Source organism: Pimephales promelas, chromosome 12 (genome assembly GCF_988280905.1).
Source record: "Pimephales promelas chromosome 12, fPimPro1.hap1.1, whole genome shotgun sequence".
Lineage (NCBI taxonomy): Eukaryota > Metazoa > Chordata > Actinopteri > Cypriniformes > Leuciscidae > Pimephales > Pimephales promelas.
Genome location: NC_142780.1, coordinates 21,632,751 through 21,652,975, shown reverse-complemented (window position 1 = coordinate 21,652,975; position 20,225 = coordinate 21,632,751). Strand labels below are relative to the sequence as shown.

General features: G+C 37.1%; 1 protein-coding gene across 1 annotated transcript; it reads right to left on the bottom strand.

Annotated features, from left to right (window-relative positions):
* Positions 1 to 19: 19 nt before the first annotated feature.
* ptpn3 (protein tyrosine phosphatase non-receptor type 3) lies at positions 20 to 19,997 on the bottom strand. Its single transcript, XM_039680023.2, has 26 exons — positions 19,615 to 19,997; positions 16,584 to 16,751; positions 15,593 to 15,700; positions 15,442 to 15,484; positions 13,356 to 13,434; positions 13,212 to 13,256; positions 12,201 to 12,253; positions 11,920 to 12,037; positions 11,744 to 11,831; positions 11,546 to 11,634; positions 11,181 to 11,244; positions 10,899 to 11,029; positions 10,646 to 10,771; positions 10,018 to 10,131; positions 9,832 to 9,922; positions 8,763 to 8,840; positions 8,599 to 8,655; positions 8,361 to 8,517; positions 8,083 to 8,246; positions 7,891 to 7,981; positions 6,836 to 6,900; positions 5,211 to 5,351; positions 4,677 to 4,805; positions 2,959 to 3,104; positions 2,748 to 2,883; positions 20 to 831 (listed from the first exon to the last, which is right to left on the bottom strand). The coding sequence occupies exons 2-26, from the start codon at positions 16,725 to 16,727 to the stop codon at positions 751 to 753; spliced, it is 2,538 nt and encodes an 845-aa protein (XP_039535957.2). The 5' UTR covers positions 16,728 to 16,751; positions 19,615 to 19,997; the 3' UTR covers positions 20 to 750.
* Positions 19,998 to 20,225: the final 228 nt, after the last annotated feature.

Below are 20,225 nucleotides of genomic sequence, written 5' to 3'. Positions count from 1 at the left end.
GAGAAGAGGCACTACGTGATAAGAATGAGACATTTTATTTATTTATTAACAGGCGAATTTAATCATTCTTGTAGTGGATTTGTTGATGTAGGCTCATTCGTATTATTGTAACATGAAAAATAAAGTTGTGTATACATTTTAAAGTATTTATTCATCATGGTAGCATTTTTTGTTCAATCTAAAATTAAAATGGATTGATTTCAATTAAATACTAGCAAAAAACATTACTGTACTAGAGTTAGAAAAAATACATTAGCAGATGATTTCATGTAGAAATTAGAATGGGGTGGTGGGGACTTTGCTTAATTGATCTACAAATAAAGAGAGAAAACAAAGATTTCTTAAAGTAGACGTTTCAAATTCTATTTTACGCAATCTCTGCAAAAAAAAAAAAAAAAAAAAAATCCTCTGCTTTGGGGTTAAATGTGACCTGAACATTTCTTGACAGATTTCGTGAGATTCAACCAAATAGAGCAGTTGGTGTGTGTGTGGGACAGAGAAAGAGAAAGCATGTGTACTGTGGGGTCCTATAAGCTTATACATTTCAAAGTGCTTTATGTTCTTCCTTGATCCGCACAGCTGTCAGGAGAGCCACAGCAAGAGAAGAGATTGTCCATCCATCTTTATCCAGACACACCCTCGACTCCCTGCCCTGTTTTCACCCGTCTTTATTGACAGTCGGATCACAGCAGCGGAGCTTCTTCCTTCACTTCTGTTTTTAAAAACTCCTCTACCGTCCCTCTCTTCTCATCAACTATTAGGTGTTGAGCTCTGTTTGAATCTCTCTCTGTACACCCTCAGAATGGCCTCACACACAAAGGTGAACTGGCACTGGAAAAAAAAAAAAAACACACACAGCATAAGTAATGACAGCACATCCAATAAAATCAGTTTAAGATATTCACACTTCTGATCCAAAAATCATTTTAGCCATTCAGGGTATGATTTTACATCTAAACCACCATAAGGGATCACAGTGGACCCTTTCCATAGTTCTAAATGACCTTTCTCTTTATACGTCATTGGCTGCATCCAAATATCATGTAGTATCTAAGTAGGTACTTCTTAGTATAAGAATAAGTACTTACATTGCGACTGTTAAAGTATGTTGTATATAGTATGAATGTATGTTGAGTGAAAGTAATCCGAACATACTACTTCTGTCATCTTGTCATTGTCATATGACCTTAAGTGTCAATAGTGTCGCTTCACTGGCATGCACAACTCATCTTCCATGACCTCATGGGATAGTAAATGAGTCTGTTTGATGCACAAGTAGTAGGTACTTTTTTGCCTACTGTTTTATATACTATGAATTTGGACATGCTAAACCTTTTAGATACATACAGGTGAAACATTAGAATATCATGCAAAAGTTAATTTGTTTAATTCAACTTAAAAGGTGAAACTAATATAATATGGCTTACAGCTATGAAAACCTTTTCACAATATTCTGATTTTGAATTTGGTGTTTTTATAAGCTGTAAGCCATAATCATCAAAATGATAACAAAAGCTTGAAATATCTTACTTTGGATGTAATGAGTCTATATAATATATTAGTTTCACTTTTTAAGTTGAATTACTGAAAGAAAATAACTTTTGGACGATATTCGAATTTTCTGAGTTTCACCTGTATACATAAAAAAAAAATCACCTATCATATGGTAGGGATTCGGGAAGTGTGGATATTCAGATACAGCCATTGTATTTCTTAATTATTTACGGTATAAATTCATGTATAATATAAGACATATATAATTCTTTGAGAATTAAATATTCATGCATTACATGGCATGAAAAGGAAATGTGATCTGAGGTGAAACTATCAGTTTGTTAAAGGGTCATATAATGCCATTTTCATACAAGTTAAATTAGATTCTTTAGGGTCTAAATGAAAAGTTTGTAATATACTTATTAAAAATTCTTATTAGTATTGTAAGAACACTCATTTTACCTGATCAAAAACAGCTCCATTTTCAGCACGCCGTTTCAGTGCATATGCCTTTAAATGATAATGAGCTTTGCTTACTCACTGAAGCGTGCAAGCGAATTGCAGAGATTAATATAAAATATACAATTTTACACTCACTTCTTCTGGAGGCGCAGCAGGGACATGAATAGTTGGCACCAAATTCTTTTTTCTCCGACTCTCTCTTAGCAAAACCAGCTTTATACTGAGTCTGACTCTCGTTTATAAAGCAGTCTGGTGGTGAGAAAAGATTCACGAATCATGCAAACATGAAAGGAGTGACGTTATTCGAAGGGAATATTCCCTTCGAAAACAAAACTCGGCCACTGCCTCTTCAGCGTTTCGAATTTAGGAACATCAAAATGACTGTGTTCGTTATTACAACCAAGAACAGAACACCACAATCGCTAAGACGCTGTTCTGCTTCAGCATATCAAAAATGGCGGACTATGATGACAGCTCGCTGAGGGCGAGGATGTGCTGAAACACTACTGTCAATCAACAATCGTGGGAGGGGCGTCCGTTTTATTGACGTCAGCTCAATTTGAGGCAGGGGAAAACATTAAAGAAGATTAAAACAAAAATACTAGATAGATTATATCTTGGTTGTGTACAGGCACTGCCAACACACATTTCAGTACAATCAACTTGAAAAAGTGGATGTACCATTATATGACCCCTTTAACAGAGAAAACATTTGAAACTTTTGAAAAACTGTTTGTTGGTGCAAAATGACACATTTCAACTTTTTGAAATGTCTGCGTGTGCGTTTGTACCGATGTCTGAACCAGCATGGCCCTCTGTTCTCTCATGAATGTAATGATCTCTAGGGGATACACTGACTTTTCCTTCTCCATCAGTGTCATGGCAGTCTCCATGGTGATCAAAACACCCGTCCGCCCGATTCCAGCACTGCAGAAAAACATTCTCTCAGTAAGATGAGCACCTGGTAACATACGTGTGTCTGTATGCTGGAAGTCCCCTCACCTGCAGTGGACCATAAGAGGCACAGACTTTCCTCTCATACTTCTCATTGACTGGACAAAATCTAGGAAGTCTGAGGAATCTTCTGGAACCCCATGATCTGGCCAGGCAACATACTGCAAATGAGTGATCGAGCGCTGCTGACCTGACTGTAAAAAAAAGACAGAGAGAGAGAGAGAGAGGGCGAGGCTGAATGCAACAGAATGCTTGAATGAGTTTGCAAACAAGTCTAAACATGCTTGTGTTTTGCCTTGTGCAGAAGGATATTTTATATGAAATATTCCAAGAATGAGAGCATTAAGGCTATATAAATCAATCAATATAATTAAGAAATTTACCATAAAATAATATTAATGCATAAGGTGATTGCCTATTTACTTTACGTTTTCATAATCGATTAATATATGATTGCAAAAACGTCAAACACATGCTTTTCTGTTGGCATATGGCATACAGTATAAGATCAGTATATACATCAGTTTCTGCCTTTATAAATCCCATTTTGTTCCTCACTTTTGACGTAGGATGAAATCCATTGATTTTGGGGGCAAATCAGATTGATGAGACATTTTATAAACGAGGCCCCAGTATGCTGTCATTCTTTAAAACACCATTTCTGCTCAGAATTACCTACCTAAATACACTGACATTTTAATTTCCCCTTCAGTTCTATCATGATCTTACAAGTGGGTGAAAGAGAAGAAGTGATCTTTAAGTTATTGAATATGAGTCACAGTCTGAAGGCCAAAGTGGAAAAAATAATTCAGTTGTGGTGACAAATCGGGCAGAAAGGAATAATTGGTTTGCAATCTGTGTGGTACGAACACTCACTCACTGGCATTTTTCCTGTACCCCCCAATCATCTCTTTCCTCTCTCCTTTTCTTTATTTTTTTCATCTCAGACACACACACATACCCCTATATGGACGACAAATGTGTGATGTAACCTCCGTCTGCTGTCCGTGCTGAGATTATCTCCCACCAACAGAGACAACAGATGGGTCTCCGTTCTCCAGCAATGATAGATTGTTTGTGAAAGTGTGAGCATGTATGTGAATCTACATGTACGCGCACAGTCCCATGCTCTGGAACGGAGCGGTACGTGAACGTGACCTGGTTGCCATGTTTACCATCGAAAATGTTGACTCTCTCTCACACATCAAGCTTGTGTGTAACAAGTGTGTAATGTGTAATAACTATGTAATACCATGAAATTGCTTTACTCTCTTGTGATGTATTTCCTGTTGAAGCAGGCACGAGGACTACAAAAAAATAGTCCCGTCACGTTGGAAGCTGGGCACAATTTTCAGACGCTGCGTCATAACATTACGCCTGCTGCACTCATGGTACGACAGCGAAGTTTCCTGATTATTACGCAGGAATGAGAGTATAGTTCCTAGTCATATCAGCCTAGAAAATCGCAACTTTACATTTTCCGTCTGATTTAGTGCACGATGTAACTATAGAAGAGTCAAGTTTTAAATAGGAAAAATATCGAAACACTTTGGTAATTTTTTGGGGAGAAATGCTAATGGTCTTGTGTACTTCAATGATGTATGCTAAGCTATGCTAAAAGTGGTACCGCCAGAATCGGAGATCGGCTGAATGGATTCAAAAAAGTTAAAACTCATCAGTTTAACTCTGGGGGAGTTGTAAAATGAGCTTATTTCAAAAAAAAAAGTGGAGTATCCCTTTAAAACTATGTACGCTGTTATTGTTACCTGAGTATTTGTGAGTGTTAGTTCTCGAGTAACATATGCCAGGTTACACTCCTCTGAGTGACAGCACACCTGAAGATACCCATAATCCCTCGCTTCAGGGGGATGAGGCCAGTATTGGTGGCACTTGGTCTGTGGAAATGGAAGAGAATATTGAGCACAGCACAGCATTAAAAAAATAAATAAGAAAAACACAATTGTGCTCCCTCTCTCCCTCCCTCACTCACAGAGTTTATTAAATCATCCCTTTGGAAAAGAATGCAGAGTGCTTGGTTACCAAGCAACAGTCAAGCCGAGCCGAAGAATACGGAACTCACAATAAGCTGTCCTTGGGGGACTGGAGGTGTGTGATGGGTATCGTCTGATTAGGTGTTATGTGTGTGTGCCTGTTTGTAAAAGTGAGTGAGTGAGTGAGTGTGTGTGTGTGTGTAATGTTAATTAATATTGCAGTACATTGTAACTCACATTGTGTGTACCATTTAACCATTTTCGTGTAATGTGTGTGGAGAACACGTGTGTGCAAATGCGTTGAAGTACCCGTCCTCTCTCAGTCAGTGTGGTTAGCATGATGATGACACTGACGTCCTGCTCCCACACACTCCTCCAGAAGTGTGTACAGGTGTGCGGCAGTGGACCCTGAGCTGCTATGTACCTCAAAATACAACCTGCTGGTTCAGTCTGACACACACACACACACACCAAAGTCTTCATTATGTCATCCAGAGCCATAACTTTCTATTCACAACTAAAAACAAAAAACAATGAAAAATTAAATATTAAATTGCCCCATTTTGTATTTTTGAAAATGCCCTTTCATGTAGTGTGTAACATCTCTACGTGCATGAAAACATCCTGCAAAGTTTTAAATACGAAAGTGGACCTTATATAAAGTTATTGTTTTTCAAATGTAGGAGTCGACTGATGCAATTAAGTTAATTGTTAGTCGAGTCGTAAGCCGCTTTGTTGTTACGTCAATACAAAACATTAGCATACCCCCCCACACACTTATTGCGCGCACAGAGACCAGGGAAAACTTGAACCCCCTCAAACACTGCAGTTGATTAATGTGGATGCTGGATAGCATCATGTCGAGAAGAAGCTGTGCTCTAGACTGTGAAGGTAAAGACAGTTAAAGGACGAGCATGGGAAGAATCAGTGGTTAAAATGAATCTTTACCACAATCCTAAACTTTTGCTGTGTTCCCTTTATTTTATGGGCGACTGCTTGTCAAATCTCTGAATTCAATGTAGGATTCACAAACCGTTTGCTCTTGAAAGATGGTGTTACAAGTAATACAAAAACAAAATCCTTAGTTTTGAGTTTTATATTGTGTTGGTCTCCTGCTGCTTACTGGTTAACTCGCATTATTACCGTCTTAACTGGAATACTTCTGCTAATCAGTTGTGGGCCACTATTACCTAAAACAATTGTCTTGTTCTCGCTACTTTGATGAAAGATTGAGCATGGAGCAAGATTTGTTTCACCGTTTATGTTACATCAGTCATTCACGCTAGAGCTCAGCTAATGTATCCACTGTTATTGATGCAGTTTCCACGTTAACCGCAATAAATTAGAAATATATTCTCTAAATATACAAGTAAAATAATTGGTTTGTTGATGGACACGCACTTGTTAATTACAGAGGAATTACAGTTTTAACATCTCATAACGTGCCTCAAACTGAATAGCCTGAATCACTGAGAAACGTCCTGCTTGAGTTGTCCTTGTGATGGAGGTTCGGGTTGAATGAATAGTTCTTCCAGTGTTTCATCATCAAGATTGCGCTCGGATTTATACGGAAATATCGTCATTGTCCATTACTGTCTTTAGTTTATGGTGTAGGAAGCCTCAGGACAGCTGACGTTGTTATGGCAATGGGTGTTTTTGTTTTCTGTACAGGATAGACCAATCCTAACAGAATGAGCTGTCTGGCCAATCAGAGCAGATCAGTTTGCAGAAAGGAGGGATTTAGAGAGATTGATTCATCTGACGAGTCGTTTGAGAAGCATTGAAAATGTGGTGATGTGCAAAATAATGTATATTATGAGAAAATGAAACCTTTGATGCAGTTAAACATCAACAACATTAGTAAACTTTAAAATTGGACAAAATGGGCACTTTAAATCGAAATAAAATGAGGTAGGCCGTGGACCGATCCATACCTTCACATGACTGGCATTGATGTAATCATCCCCCTCCTCCTGCAGCACCACCCTGGTGATGTCATCTGAAAGAAATGAATGAGCAGAGAATGAGGAAGAGGGCTTTGCGGATTATGTGAAAACAACTCCACCGACTAGTTTTAAAGAGCATTATGCCTCAATCGAAAAACGAAAGCTTATACACAAATGAATAAAATGATACGTTTGACCTTAGCCCTAATCTAATCCAGTGTGGTAGCTTTGTTCAATCTCATCATGGTCATCCAGTAGCCACTCTCTCGTTGTAAAATACAACTTTGCTTAAAATTCTTTGAATTTTCAAATGTTCAAATGTTCAAATGTTTTGAAACCCCCCAAAAACGTGTTTATTATCAATTATAAATGGAAAGTTACAGTCCTGGATGCTGTTGCTCACCTAGCTTACATTACATTTATGCTCTTGCTTTTATCTAAAGTGACTTCCATTGCGTTTGAAAGTCAGGTTGCGTGACTAACATTTTAATGAATTTAAAATAACTAGGGTTGGGTATTGAAACCGATTTCACAAATCGATTTTTAGTATCAGTATAGAATACATGTGGATACATTTGGATAGTTTTTTCTTAAAGAAAAACTCTCAACCAATGCTGTAAACCATACAGGTTTCCATAAACTATTAAATTAATGCACTATTTATTTTTAGATTAAATAATCAACACAAAATATGTAGTTGTATTTAAACATTTAAATTGCACACAGTTTTTATATAAACTTTAAATATATAATTAAGTTTCTACTTTAATTTGTTGTTAAAATATAAAAAAATGGCTAAACTTATGGCTGCTACAGAGATCTGCCTTGTGACATTAAAAACAAAACAAAATTTAATTTTCAGCAGAAGATCCATCTTGTGATTTAAAAATCAATATTGTCAACTCAGCCATAAAGTACTCATTTTGTAGAAGAAATACACTCATTACTTTGCTATATTGTGAACATAGGAGTTACAGGCCGCAATTATAAATTGTAGCATGTGGTAAATGTTCTTGTTTGGCAGATAAAGCAATACAACTTACATGGTAATACATCTTTGTACCGATTCTTGTCCATATTCTCAGACTGCTTTGCACAAGACATTAACATTCCCTCTTTCTTCCTGTACAACCTCTGAGAGTAGCAAAACACACATACATGCACGGATGACAATTATCAGCAATGCACACACACGCCAACCTAAGACATGCTGTAAAATGTTACCATGCCCCAACCTCAAAGTGCAGAAGCAGCGTGCCAGTGACCAACCCCCTCTCCAAACGAGTCATGGACTCCTCTAGTGTCTCTCCAGACAGCCGGGTGGACACTGGGGATATTTCACCCGGAAGAGTGAGACCCTCACCTAACTGTAGGGTGGGTTCGGCTCGCAAAGAGACACCTGTAAACAAACGCTGTTTGCTGTTTCTGATTGGACGTCAAAGATAAAAGTTAAAAACAAAGAATCCCCCTCAAAACGCATTTGTTTTGCCCAGATACAAAGACAAGTGGAGACCTTTGCGGCGCACCAGCAATGCAAGTTCCTTGCTGTGCGACTCTCGGCTCGCTTTGATGAACATGACCACCTGCTGATGTGTGTGTTCTGAAATGTCCCGCCCATTTATCAACAACACCTGATCTCCCTCCATCAGTGGAGGTACACAGCGACCAGCCTGCAACGGACAATATTTGTACAAATTTAAAAACCAATAACCCATTCATATGCACAAGCAGCTGGGATTTTTATGGCTTACCGGAGACACAGGGTTAACATGAGAGATGGCCAGCGGCATCTTCTGATCCACGCCTCCCTAAATATTAGCCAACAATATTAGCCTGACACATTATCTCCCAGACAAAACTCATAAAGCAATGATGAGAAATACGCAAACTGTATCATGTAGCACTACCAACTCACTTTGACATTGAAACCAAACTTCCCATCTTGGTCTGGGCCGATCCTCATAAGCAGCAGATCTCCATCAGCGGTCACACTCTGCACACATAGGACAGGAATAGGTTCAGAAAATGATAGCTACAAAATAATGAAATACTAGCATATATTCAGACATTTTCACAACATTCTAACAGCAAATATTACAAACAACAACCGAGGGCTTTAAACGGGTCTACAGAATATTGTTCTTTTGTTGGTAGACCACCAAAATTGTACTATCGGCATGTCATTTTGAGTGAAAAGAAATTAACAGAATGTCTTAGTATTTTGACTGTCCTCATTTTTCTTTAAAGACAGCAGCAGTTGAGCTGTATGATCTAACAAGTTAATGATCATATTCTCCTATGGTTTGAGAATGATCCAAAGAACATTTTGTGCTACCATAGAAGAACAAGCGAAAATTTAATTTGACGTCATAACTGATCTTTTAATTTTCTGAAATCCTACTCGTTTCTAGTCGGGGAAAAAAAAAAATCCGGATTTTCATTGTCGTCTCAGACTTAAATAAAAATTCATGCCCTAGTCTTGTGAGAAATATTTTCAGTGACTCATCAACATGACTGTAGTATCAGTGTAGTGTTTGGATTTGAGAGAGTGACAAACAAAAGTCTTTTGTTGCATTTGGCAACGTTTTGATTGCTTGTCTGAAATCCAATCAATGGGTGCTCCTGACCAAATCACAGATTATTATGGATTCAAATCTGTTCCAGGGTGAATCTCATGACTTTTCACACAAAATAAAAGTCAAAATTTGCTGCCTTGTCCTGAAGAAATGTCTGCTGGAATAAATAACAGCCCTTTTCTGCATTTCCATATATTCTGCAGATCTAAATAGTTTTTAATTGCCTCATCCATCAATAACAACAATCCACAGTGAAATGTGCCACAGGGACCTTCTACATTTCAACCACTCATTTTAATGTAATGATCCTTTGCAAAGATATGCGGAGAAGCTTTGAAGTTCGACCCTGTTGTGAACCACATTTCCCTTGATCTTGCATCATTGGTTATCATGTCCAATAACACTCACCTTATCCCAGACGTGCAACTCATCCTCTTCGGTGATGACGTCATCACCATGAGACCAACTACCACTCGTCTTCCCCTCCTCCTGACTTTTCCTTCAGTGCAAGTTGTTTTAAAAGTTTACTATGAGCATACAGTATATGTATTTTTTGCAAGACTGTGTGCATTAGCATGTGTAGGGTAAATTTGCCTGTAAGTATAGAACACGTCTTCACTTTCAGTCACATAGGTCATTTCATTGGTCAGGTTGTCTACAGATGATGGACGTGGCTTACGGATGTCATGGCGCAAACGAGGACTTCGCCTAAAATAAAAAATATATATATTCAATAAACACACTAAAACTTAAGTGTTCAAACACAATAAAGCAATACTACAACACATGCACAAAGTTGTTTTTTTTGTTTTGTTTTTACTTTTTATTTATATTTTTCACAGAACATAACAAAAGGAACATTATCTGAGACAATAAGAGATTTCAAGTGATAAAATAACAAGAATAATACAAAGAAAAAATAAATAAATAGCATAAATAAATACAAATATTCGGTATATATATAGCTGCACCTAGTATTAATATTCACATCTCAACAAACATCATATGCACAAAGTTTAAAATATATATTACAATTATATATTTTGCAATGTTATAAATTTCTCTGTCACTTTTGTTTAATATAATGCATCTTGATTAATAAAAGTATTAATTGTTATTTAAAAAAAAGCATTAATAAAAAAAAAATGTAAAAACACATTAAATAGGTTTCATTCGTTGCCATAAAAATGAAATACATTTGAGTGCATCTGAGCATTGTTACCAGTTGGGTGTGTTGGGTGGTGACCGTGAGGGTAGACTCTTGGTCTCTAGGTGTTCCATTGAGATGGACCTCACTGCAGGGTTCAACATTTTCTCACCAATCAGTTTTCGGTACAGTGGGATAGAGCTTGAACAAAAATAAATGCAATTAAATTCACTCTCATTTGGTGGAGGTAGCAATTAACTCTAATTAACTCCAGCAATAAAGAACACTGTCATTTTTTAGAATGGCTCCGTCGTGACTGCCTGTGTACCTAAGTTTTGAAGTTGAGTGAGAGGGTTTCCTATTGTAGAACGTATGGTGGTCCACACAGGATTTCCACACGTTCTTACAGGCGCGTGAACTTGGCATTAAGAGGGACACCACTTGGTTGCCTAGCTCACCCTGTATGAAATAAAAACATAAGGAAAAACACAACATAGATGTTGCTTTTTGCAGTATTAAACATCTTTGAGGCAATAGGTATCTGGCTCTAATATGGTAATTCCTGTATTTTGTTTCAAAGGATGAGAATGATTAAGCATGGATATCTTACATGTTTCCGGCGTAGGTGGACAAAGAACCTTTTTCTTTTGAATGAAATTTTGATGATGTTAATCCTGAAAAAAGGCAGTCATTTAAAAAGCATGCTCCTCACCAAAAACAAAGACCACCAGGATAAAAATATGGGTTACAGTTTCCAGGACTCTTAATTACACATAAAACAGCAATTATACTTTTTCTGCAGTCTTTGTACCTCACCCATTGTAATGATAATCACCGTACAGATTCAAACAGATCTGTAGCTGTCAAACAATCTATAATAGCTTTGAGATGCTTAAAAAGCCCATTCTGTAATGAACATAAATCAATATTCGCAATTAAAACATTCCAGAAAGGATCTGATTGGTCAAAACTTACCATGGGAAAAAACTGGAGCAAATTAAGTGGGAAAACAAGGCCACACCCCCTGATGTAATCCCCACCCAGAGGGCAGGATTACGAACATCCTATAGACAGGGATTTAAGACATTTTATTCAATAGCTTATAAACATTACCCATTATTTCTTGCCATTTTAGAATTATGAAAAACACAGGATTTTAAACTCAAATAGTACCTGAGTGTGATGTAGCTCCACTCCATACAGGTCTAATGTTCTCGCTGTATTCAAATAGCACAGCTCAGCTTCACTCTGAGACAGACCTCTGAAACACATTTAGACACATTTATTAACTGTGCGTGTGTGCCCGTGTGTGTGTGTGTGTGTGTGTGTGTGTGTGTGTGCTGACATACTTATGCTGTGGATGCAGCGACTCCACTTTCAGAAGGAACTCCTGGTCTTGGTCAGGGAGAAAATGGGTCTTACTGAGGTATCCGGCAGGAGTTTCGGAAATATAGTCTCCAAGCTCAGCTGTCAATCAGACAGGAGTATTAAAATGCTATGTTTGAGAAACAGTTATTGTGTATGCTTTGCTCAGTAATCTTTATTTTTGACAGTGCCATTAACCCTGTCAAATGTTTCTATGGCAAAGCTGCCAATCACAAAGTGAGGTGGCATCATTTTCTCAACTTACACTGAACAGAGTAAGAAGCCAGTACCACAGCTGAGCTTAAAGGACACTTTAATCTGCAATAAAAACACATCATGATATTTTGGGATACAAAATATATTGTTGTGACATCAGTGATTTTTTTATTAGTATTTGTCAACATTGTTTATTTATTTTGTCAGTCAATATTTGGTATTTAAATGTCCATAGCTATGTATTTTTACACAATACTGTGTGAGCTTTACTCTGTAACCAGAATCACCTGTTTTTCAAGGATGATGCAACCAGCATCCCGCATCTATTATAATGATGTGGGTTGCTGGTGTTTTTAATCATTAAATTCATAAAAAATAAAAATAAAAGAAAGAAATATTACATATATAATTCCTCTGAAAAATATTTGGTATTCAACAGTTACAACAGTTATCCATCTTTTATCATGTAAATTATGTTATGATACTTATATCAGTGGTAGCATAACACCTGCCATCTATGCCGGTTATCAGCCATAACATGAAAAAATGTATAACTTATCTGCAGTTAGAATTTGATATTACTTTCTCATTTCCATCACTTATTCAGTAACAAAATTTACAGTATTATGAGAGTACAAGAAATACAATACACTACTGTTCAAAGTAGTTTATTTATATTACAAATGATTTCCATTTCAAATAAATTATGTTTTCTATTCATAAAAAAATCCTGAAAAAAATAAGGTGTTTTTTCATCGTTGCTAATAAGAATAATGTTTCTTGAAAACCAAGTCAGCATATCAGAATGATTTCTAGAATCATGTGACAATGAAGACTTGAGTAATGATGTGAAAATTCAGCTTTGCGTCACAGGAATAGAATACATTTTAAAAAGTACTAAAATAGAAAGCAGTTATTTTAAGTTGTAATAATATTTCTCAACATTAATATTCTTACTGTATTTTTGATCCAACAAATGAAGTTTGGGAAGCATTAGAGTCTTTAGATTAAATATTGTACAGTAGATGCAGTATAGATGCAAAAGCAAATCAACATTTACCTCCCCTCACAAATGTCCTTCTTAATTTGCAAGAAATAAAAATGCCTGCAAAACAAAATAAGGGTCAGAAAACCTCTCATTCTAAACACATAAAAAACCTATATACATAACATTTCTCATTTGCACATATGCAGGGAGATGTACCTGGTTTGCTCATGCTGGAGGGAGTTTGGATCAGAGATGAAGAACCTCACTCTAAATATTAAAAAGAATGGAGCAGAACCTGAGGGAATAAAAGTGGGAGAGAAAACGCAGAAGACAAAGTTAGAGGATAAGAACCTAAAACAAAAATAGCGGAGACAACAGATATTCACTGATCAAAGTTCAATGTAAGCTCAAAAGCATTCTACTTCTAAAAAAGTTTAGGCAATCCCCCAGAAACCTAATCAAATCCATTAAATCATAATTTGGAGTTTGAGATGTGAGGCTGTCGGTCACCGTGCCTGTGTCGATGATGGCATTCAGAATCACAGATTATTCCAGAAATCAGAAATCCTTTCTGGATTTTGTTTGTTAATATATAGCCTACTTTATTATTTGTATTTGTTTGGGCCAGTGGTCCCCACAAATGAATGTAGTTTAATTTATTGTTATCTACTTTTGGTGATGACTCTTAATTATATTAAATATGTTCATAATTTATGGTGTTTATCTTCTTTGTTTTTTTTGTTTTGTTTTGGTTTTTTTTCGGTTCTTTTGGTCCGACAGCCTGCTGGAAGCCTGTTTTTTTTTTTTCAGTCTTCTTTTACTGACCCTGCGTCCCAATTCGCATACTAGCCGTCCTAAATAGTATTCGAAAACAGAATTAGTACGTCCCAAATCGTAGTATGTTGAAATGAGTGTTTCAAAGATACCCGGATGGTCTACTTTTTCCGGTCAGAATCCGAAGTGTAGATCGATGCACACTCTAACGGCTGATATTGCCCACGAACCAGTGCGCGTTGGACAAGGATTCGGTTAGAACTACAAACACGAGTAAAAAGTGTTAAAAAACTACAGACACATAGTCGATACGGAGGACGCGCGAGTCCCCGTGGTTGTGTAGAGAGGTTTAGATAAAGAGCTTTGAGTGATTAATTATCAGTATCTAACCTGACGAAAATGAATTTATTCAATGTTGTCCACATTATATTGCATTTGCAGCAGCATTGTGAACTTTTGTAAAGACACGTTTAGCCATTACGTTTTAAATGCATCATTATATTCAAATTGCAAACACTTGAGGAGAGCATGAAAGACCCACAACTGGCAGATGAACGTGCTCTCCGAAACGGTAGGAAATAAAATTAGATAGAATGGAGGATTTTAACTGTGACAAGATGATTGACAGGGCAGTTTACGGTGACAGGATGCACGCAGCACGCGACAGAGCCGTCCGTTAAAGATGACGTGATAGTATGTCCCAAAGCTTGCCTACTCTTTTGCTACACACTCAAAAGTATGTACTTTTTCCTCACAAAAAGAGTACATACTTTTAGGGCGTAGTATAAGTAAGCGAATTGGGACGCAGCATGAGTCTTACCCCTTGCGGACGTAATAAGGAGATTGCCTTAAACACGCCCCTCAGGAACACACCCATAAGTGCATTGAAGCAACTGCCATGAGATTGGTTGATTAGATAATTGCATTAATGAGAAATTGAGCAGGTGTTCCTAATAATCCTTTAGGTGAAAAGGCTATAAAGCTCCACCTGGAACAACCTCACACGCAATATACTAGCTATACTAGCTGAAACTCCTCCTTTATGTGTATAGATGTGACATAATGATGGTGGAAATCCACAGTTCCTCTGGAATTAAAAACAATATTACAAGCTTACCGCTTTGAATCGAGCTAATGCAAGCAGATAGTTTTGAACACTGGCTGGTTATGCATTTTCTTAAATATGTATTTTTGGATCATTTTTAACCCCAAAAAAGCCATAGACTGCAGCTTTAAATACAATTTAGGGTTCCCAGCATTATATTGTACAATACAAAAAAAACACAGTAATTTTAAGAATGGCTAAATATTACATCTAACAGTGTTATTTAAATGTACAGTTTTTTATTTTAATTAACTTTAAATCAAAATTAAATCATACATGGCAAAGAGGAATGTAAACGTAAAAATAGGGAAAATGACCATGTAAAGTGAAATAGCCAATATTGTGATTGTCCAAAACAATTGTCACTTAAACAAATCCATTGACTCCAGGTTGCCAACTGTATCTGTGTCTAGTTTCTCTCACCCTTCAGCTGTTTCTTAACGGGTTTGTTGGGGTCCAGCCACCTCTGAAATGACATATAATCAGTTGTCACTGAAACTTTAATGTTTCTTAAGACAGGGCATTACATTTCTCTATTTCTGGGTCACTTGCAAACAATCACACATTCAATTACCGGAGAGTTGGATGTGTCCTCCCTGATCTGCAGGCTAAAGTACTGTTTCTCCACTATGTTTAGGTGTTCACAAACCAAGTTGAACAGCAGATGACCAGCATCGTGTTTCTGTGAAACAATAACACATGTTGTTCCATTAGGAAATGTACCAGTTTACTAAACCAATATTTATAAAGTGTTCATATTCTACATGGTTTCACATAGGCTACAATGACATATCAAATTACTGTATTTGTAGTGGTCAACCAATATGTTTTTTTAATAACTAATGCTGATATATCTAGAAAGCAGGGTGGCCCATTTAATTCTGATATATACACTACTGCAAAAGTGTGGGCCCAATAAGAGTTTTTTATTTAAATAAGACGATCCATTCTAATGTTGATTTACTGCTCAAAAAACACTTCTTATTTTTATTGATGTTAAAAACAGTTGTGCTGCTTCATATTTTTTAAATAGAAATGTTTTATCAATGATGCAAGTCACTTTATTATCAGCCAATATCAAATAATATCTCAAAATAAATAGCCAAATATCATCCAATTATAACTGCCCTAATCACAAACCAGTTAACATGAATCAACATCTAAAAAAAAAAATCGTTCTTAATTTTAACTCATTACTCCACAGTTGTCAAGCAGAAGCAGAGTCCTCAGTCCCTCTGCCCTTATTTCTAACATCTAAGACCCTATATTCTGTTGACTCCTATATGACTGACCTATATGTTTCATTCGGTCTGAAAAATGTGCGTGTGTGCACGTAAGGGTGGGTGTCCTTCAGAATATGAAGCCAAGGTTGCAGCAGTGCAATATGGAACATGAGAAGAGAAGCACCAGTGTAATATCCATCTCCACCCTCTAACTGCCAATAAAGGGAAGCTCATACACACATGCACATTGACATTACCCCTCTCTCTCTCTCTCTAGGGCTTTGACAGACATATTCGCTCATCCAACCATCCCAACACATCTGTATACACTCTTATACTTACACTGACAGTAAAATTTTGGGTTGTGCCATCAGGGAAGAGCACTACACACAGTAGGCCAGAGCGTGACATGTGTGTATGTTTGGACAGATCAGCACGTCCAAGAGCAGTGATCTTGTTTCCAAGCATGCACCACGGGGATGTCATCTCCTAACACTCACATATACACACCTGCCAAAACAAGGAGTCAAGACGGGTTAAACGCAACAACTCATTCCAAATGTGAAGGTGATGATGACTCCCTGTAATACAATAATGTGACAGGATAGAACTTCTGTACATACCGTTCCAATGTTATGAAACAAATGTATACAGTGCATATTGTCATACCGTGTGCAACAGACATTTAAAAACATGTTGGTCAGATGACGAGACCTCAGCAAATCCCTTATAACTGTAATTATACATCCTGTCAGCACAGTGCCTATGACACACATCCCGCAATAAGGCGTAAAAAACAACATAAAAACACACTGTAGGAAAAGAAATAGATCACAGATTTAGTGATTTTAGTATAAAATCACTAAATTGAAACTGTTCAAACGACTGTCTCTTCAGAAACGTCAAAGTGGTAGTTGCATTGCGGTCAATGAAGGGACCGAAATATCTCAGATTTCATCATAAAGATCTTAATTTACGTTCCAAAGATGAACGAAAGTCTTACGGGTTTGGAACGACATGAGGGTGAGTAATTAATGACTATTATAATGATTCGATTTTTGGGTGAACTAACCCTTTAATCATCCTTTTCTCTTCCTAGGTGTAATCATGTTCTTGCATTGTTTTCGCACTCTTCTTTTCTCTCAGCAATGTCCAGAAACATGGACTAGTTTATTGCCTGAAGAGGTGAGAAAGAAGAAGAAAGTTTCTCACTGCTGAGGTTGAGAGTGAGACACAGGAATAATTTCTCTGCCCATAAATACAATAGTAAAATAGTGTTATGGGGAGGACAGTCATGCATCCGTCAAGGCCAAATTTATATGGAAAGGAGAGCTTGGATCTTCAAACACACCAGTTGATTCAATGTTAGTAGAACTGACTTAACATTCATTAATGTCTTGCTAAATGTGTATATATATATATATATATATATATATATATATGTATATATATATATATATATATGTATATATATATATATTTATTTATATATTTATATATATTTTTTATATTATTGTTTTGTATGTGTGTACATAATTTGCAATACTTTAGTGATAAATCAGTGTCCTCATTTGTAAAAACAATACATAAACTCAAAACTGAGCTAACCCAAAACTTTATTTACTTTATAAAGTAAATAAAGTTTTGGGTTAGCTCAGTTTTGGTAGCTTGTTTATGGAGTAAACAAAAAAAATAAAAAAGGTAATTGTGATTTTTTTCAACTCATAAATTCAGACTTTTTTTCTCAGAATTGTATGATATAAACTCACAACTGCGAGTTATAAAATCAGAATTGCAAGATATAAATTTGCAATTGCAAGTTATAAAGTGCAATCTCGCAATCGTGAAGATGTATAGTCTCAAGTACCTTTTACATTCTTTCTATTCTGTGGTGGAAACAAGCTTCCATAGTATTTATATTTAAGGCATATTGACATAGCGAAGTTCAGGGCAGCCTGCTCTGTGCCTGGACAAATTTAAGTGTACAGACATAATGCTGCATAAAATACTATACTATGTTCTGCCTCTGACCCACCTCAGCCCTAGTATCAGTGTAACTTAAATGTGTTTATGCTACCTCAGAGCATCAATGAAACAATTATATGCCACTTCAGAAATGCTTGTTTGCCACCTTTAAAGTGTAAATTGGGGTGGTGATGCCGCAGTGGATACCACACATGCTTTGGTGAGAGACCCGGGTTCGATTCCACTGTGAGACATCAATGTGTCCCTGAGCAAGACACTTAACCCTTAGTTGCTCCAGAGGCATGCGACCTCTGACATATTTTAGCAGTTGTAAGTCGCTTTGGATAAAAGCATCAGCTAAATGAGTAAATGTAAATTTGGTATTAAACAAGTAAACATGAGTGTGTGTTGATGCTTTGGCAATGTGCAAAACATTCACATTACTAAAGTACTTGTAATTTGATAGAGGGAAATGGTGAGTGATAGAGAAGCTAGAAAATGTGATACTAACATTTGTTGTTACCAATGGAAATATACTACCTATGGAAATAATATGTTATTTGATACTGTTATGACAATTCATGTTAACAGCCTGAAGTTACTTCGGATTAAAGAACATAAAATCACTCTTTTATATTCAGACTTCAGATTCTGATCCTGCACTCTCTACGGGTCTGTTCTGCAATTGCAGAATATCTCTGAGACTAGGGAAATTACAGTGACCTAACACTAAACAGGTTTAGAGAGAAGTTCACCTGCTTTTCCCAACCTTTCTAACATATAAAACACAATTCAGAGGGCTAAATAAGAGGGCTAATATGTGTTTTACTTTCACTCACACGTTTGGAAACGGTCTGGGCTGGCGATCATTAAAGGTTAATGTTTAGCTGTAGCCCAGTTGCAAAGCGCTACACGCTCGAGCTCATTTGATAGATACGAGGAACGAAGTGTATTTACTTAAAACAATACTTCATAAAACAACGGCCTTTCCGACCATAAATACGTTATGGTATGTGTTTGAAACACGAAACCAAGACTGGACAGTTCAACACGAGAATACAACTCAAAGTTTCTATATGAGACACGGGCTTTTTTTCTGGGTGTGACGTCTCGCATTTCTGACTCAAGTTCACGCTGGTCTGCTATGGGCTCGGGCATATCTGAACCGAACTGTCACGAAACCGAACGAGATAACAGACCGTCTTGCACCAACATTTTGGCTCGAAAACATTTATCAGATTAAACGAAACAACAAATATGGGGGCTTTATCGCGATGATTTTAAAACCCATCCAAGTGTGAACAGATTTGTTGTTGTTTTTAAGCCAATTAAACGCCATTTAGCTTTTTCCAACTTCAGCCCACAGAGTCCAAAAAGAGCAGAGCACAGAAAAGCTTCAGAAAGTTACCTGTTTGAGGTGTTCCCAATGTCTCGGCGATGCTAGTGGTGCTTAGTCCCCGTGAAGAGAGAAAAGTTTCCATGTTAAGGCGGTCATAGTTGCAGGTGTCGGTAAACTTCCGGAATATGTTATTTTTTCTCCGGGTTCCTTCGGGAGGGCAATCACGTCGTCACTGTGCTGACCACGAGCGCAAGATCTATCTTGTAGCAAATGTATTGTTATTATGTTTCCCTTCTCACTGACTGTGTGATTACAACACACCTTTCACAAATTTCCTAATGTACATGTGATTGTCAACCCACACATGGAGACTTCCTAGTTTACACGAGCCTTGCTTTCTAGGCGTGATTCGTGTTGTCCGTGAATTCTCAGGAATGTTACGGGTGCGCGCAGTCTCAGGTGCGTGTGCACGACTTTAGGGCGCTGCCTGGCACCTCCCAGGCTCAATAAAGCACACCTGAGCCCCCTCGCCCCTGACAAAAAAAAGAAAGAAAAAAAAAACTGCTCATGATTTCTGATTTAAAAAAAAAAAAATGTAACCATGCTGCTGGTCTAGTCAGGCTGGGTTTTAAATGATTTTAGGTCAAGGTGGGGACAAGACGACTGCCCAACTAAACATT

Bases quoted from the DNA above. Each gene is read 5' to 3' on its own strand.
- ptpn3 (XM_039680023.2), bottom strand. From the start codon at position 16,727: ATGACATCCCCGTGGTGCATGCTTGGAAACAAGATCACTGCTCTTGGA. The intron at 15,485-15,592 runs GTAATTGAATGT...ATGTCATTTCAG, and splicing joins AGGACACATCCAACTCTCCG to AGGTGGCTGGACCCCAACAA. The intron at 8,247-8,360 runs GTCTCCACTTGT...GTTTGTTTACAG, and splicing joins ATTGCTGGTGCGCCGCAAAG to GTGTCTCTTTGCGAGCCGAA.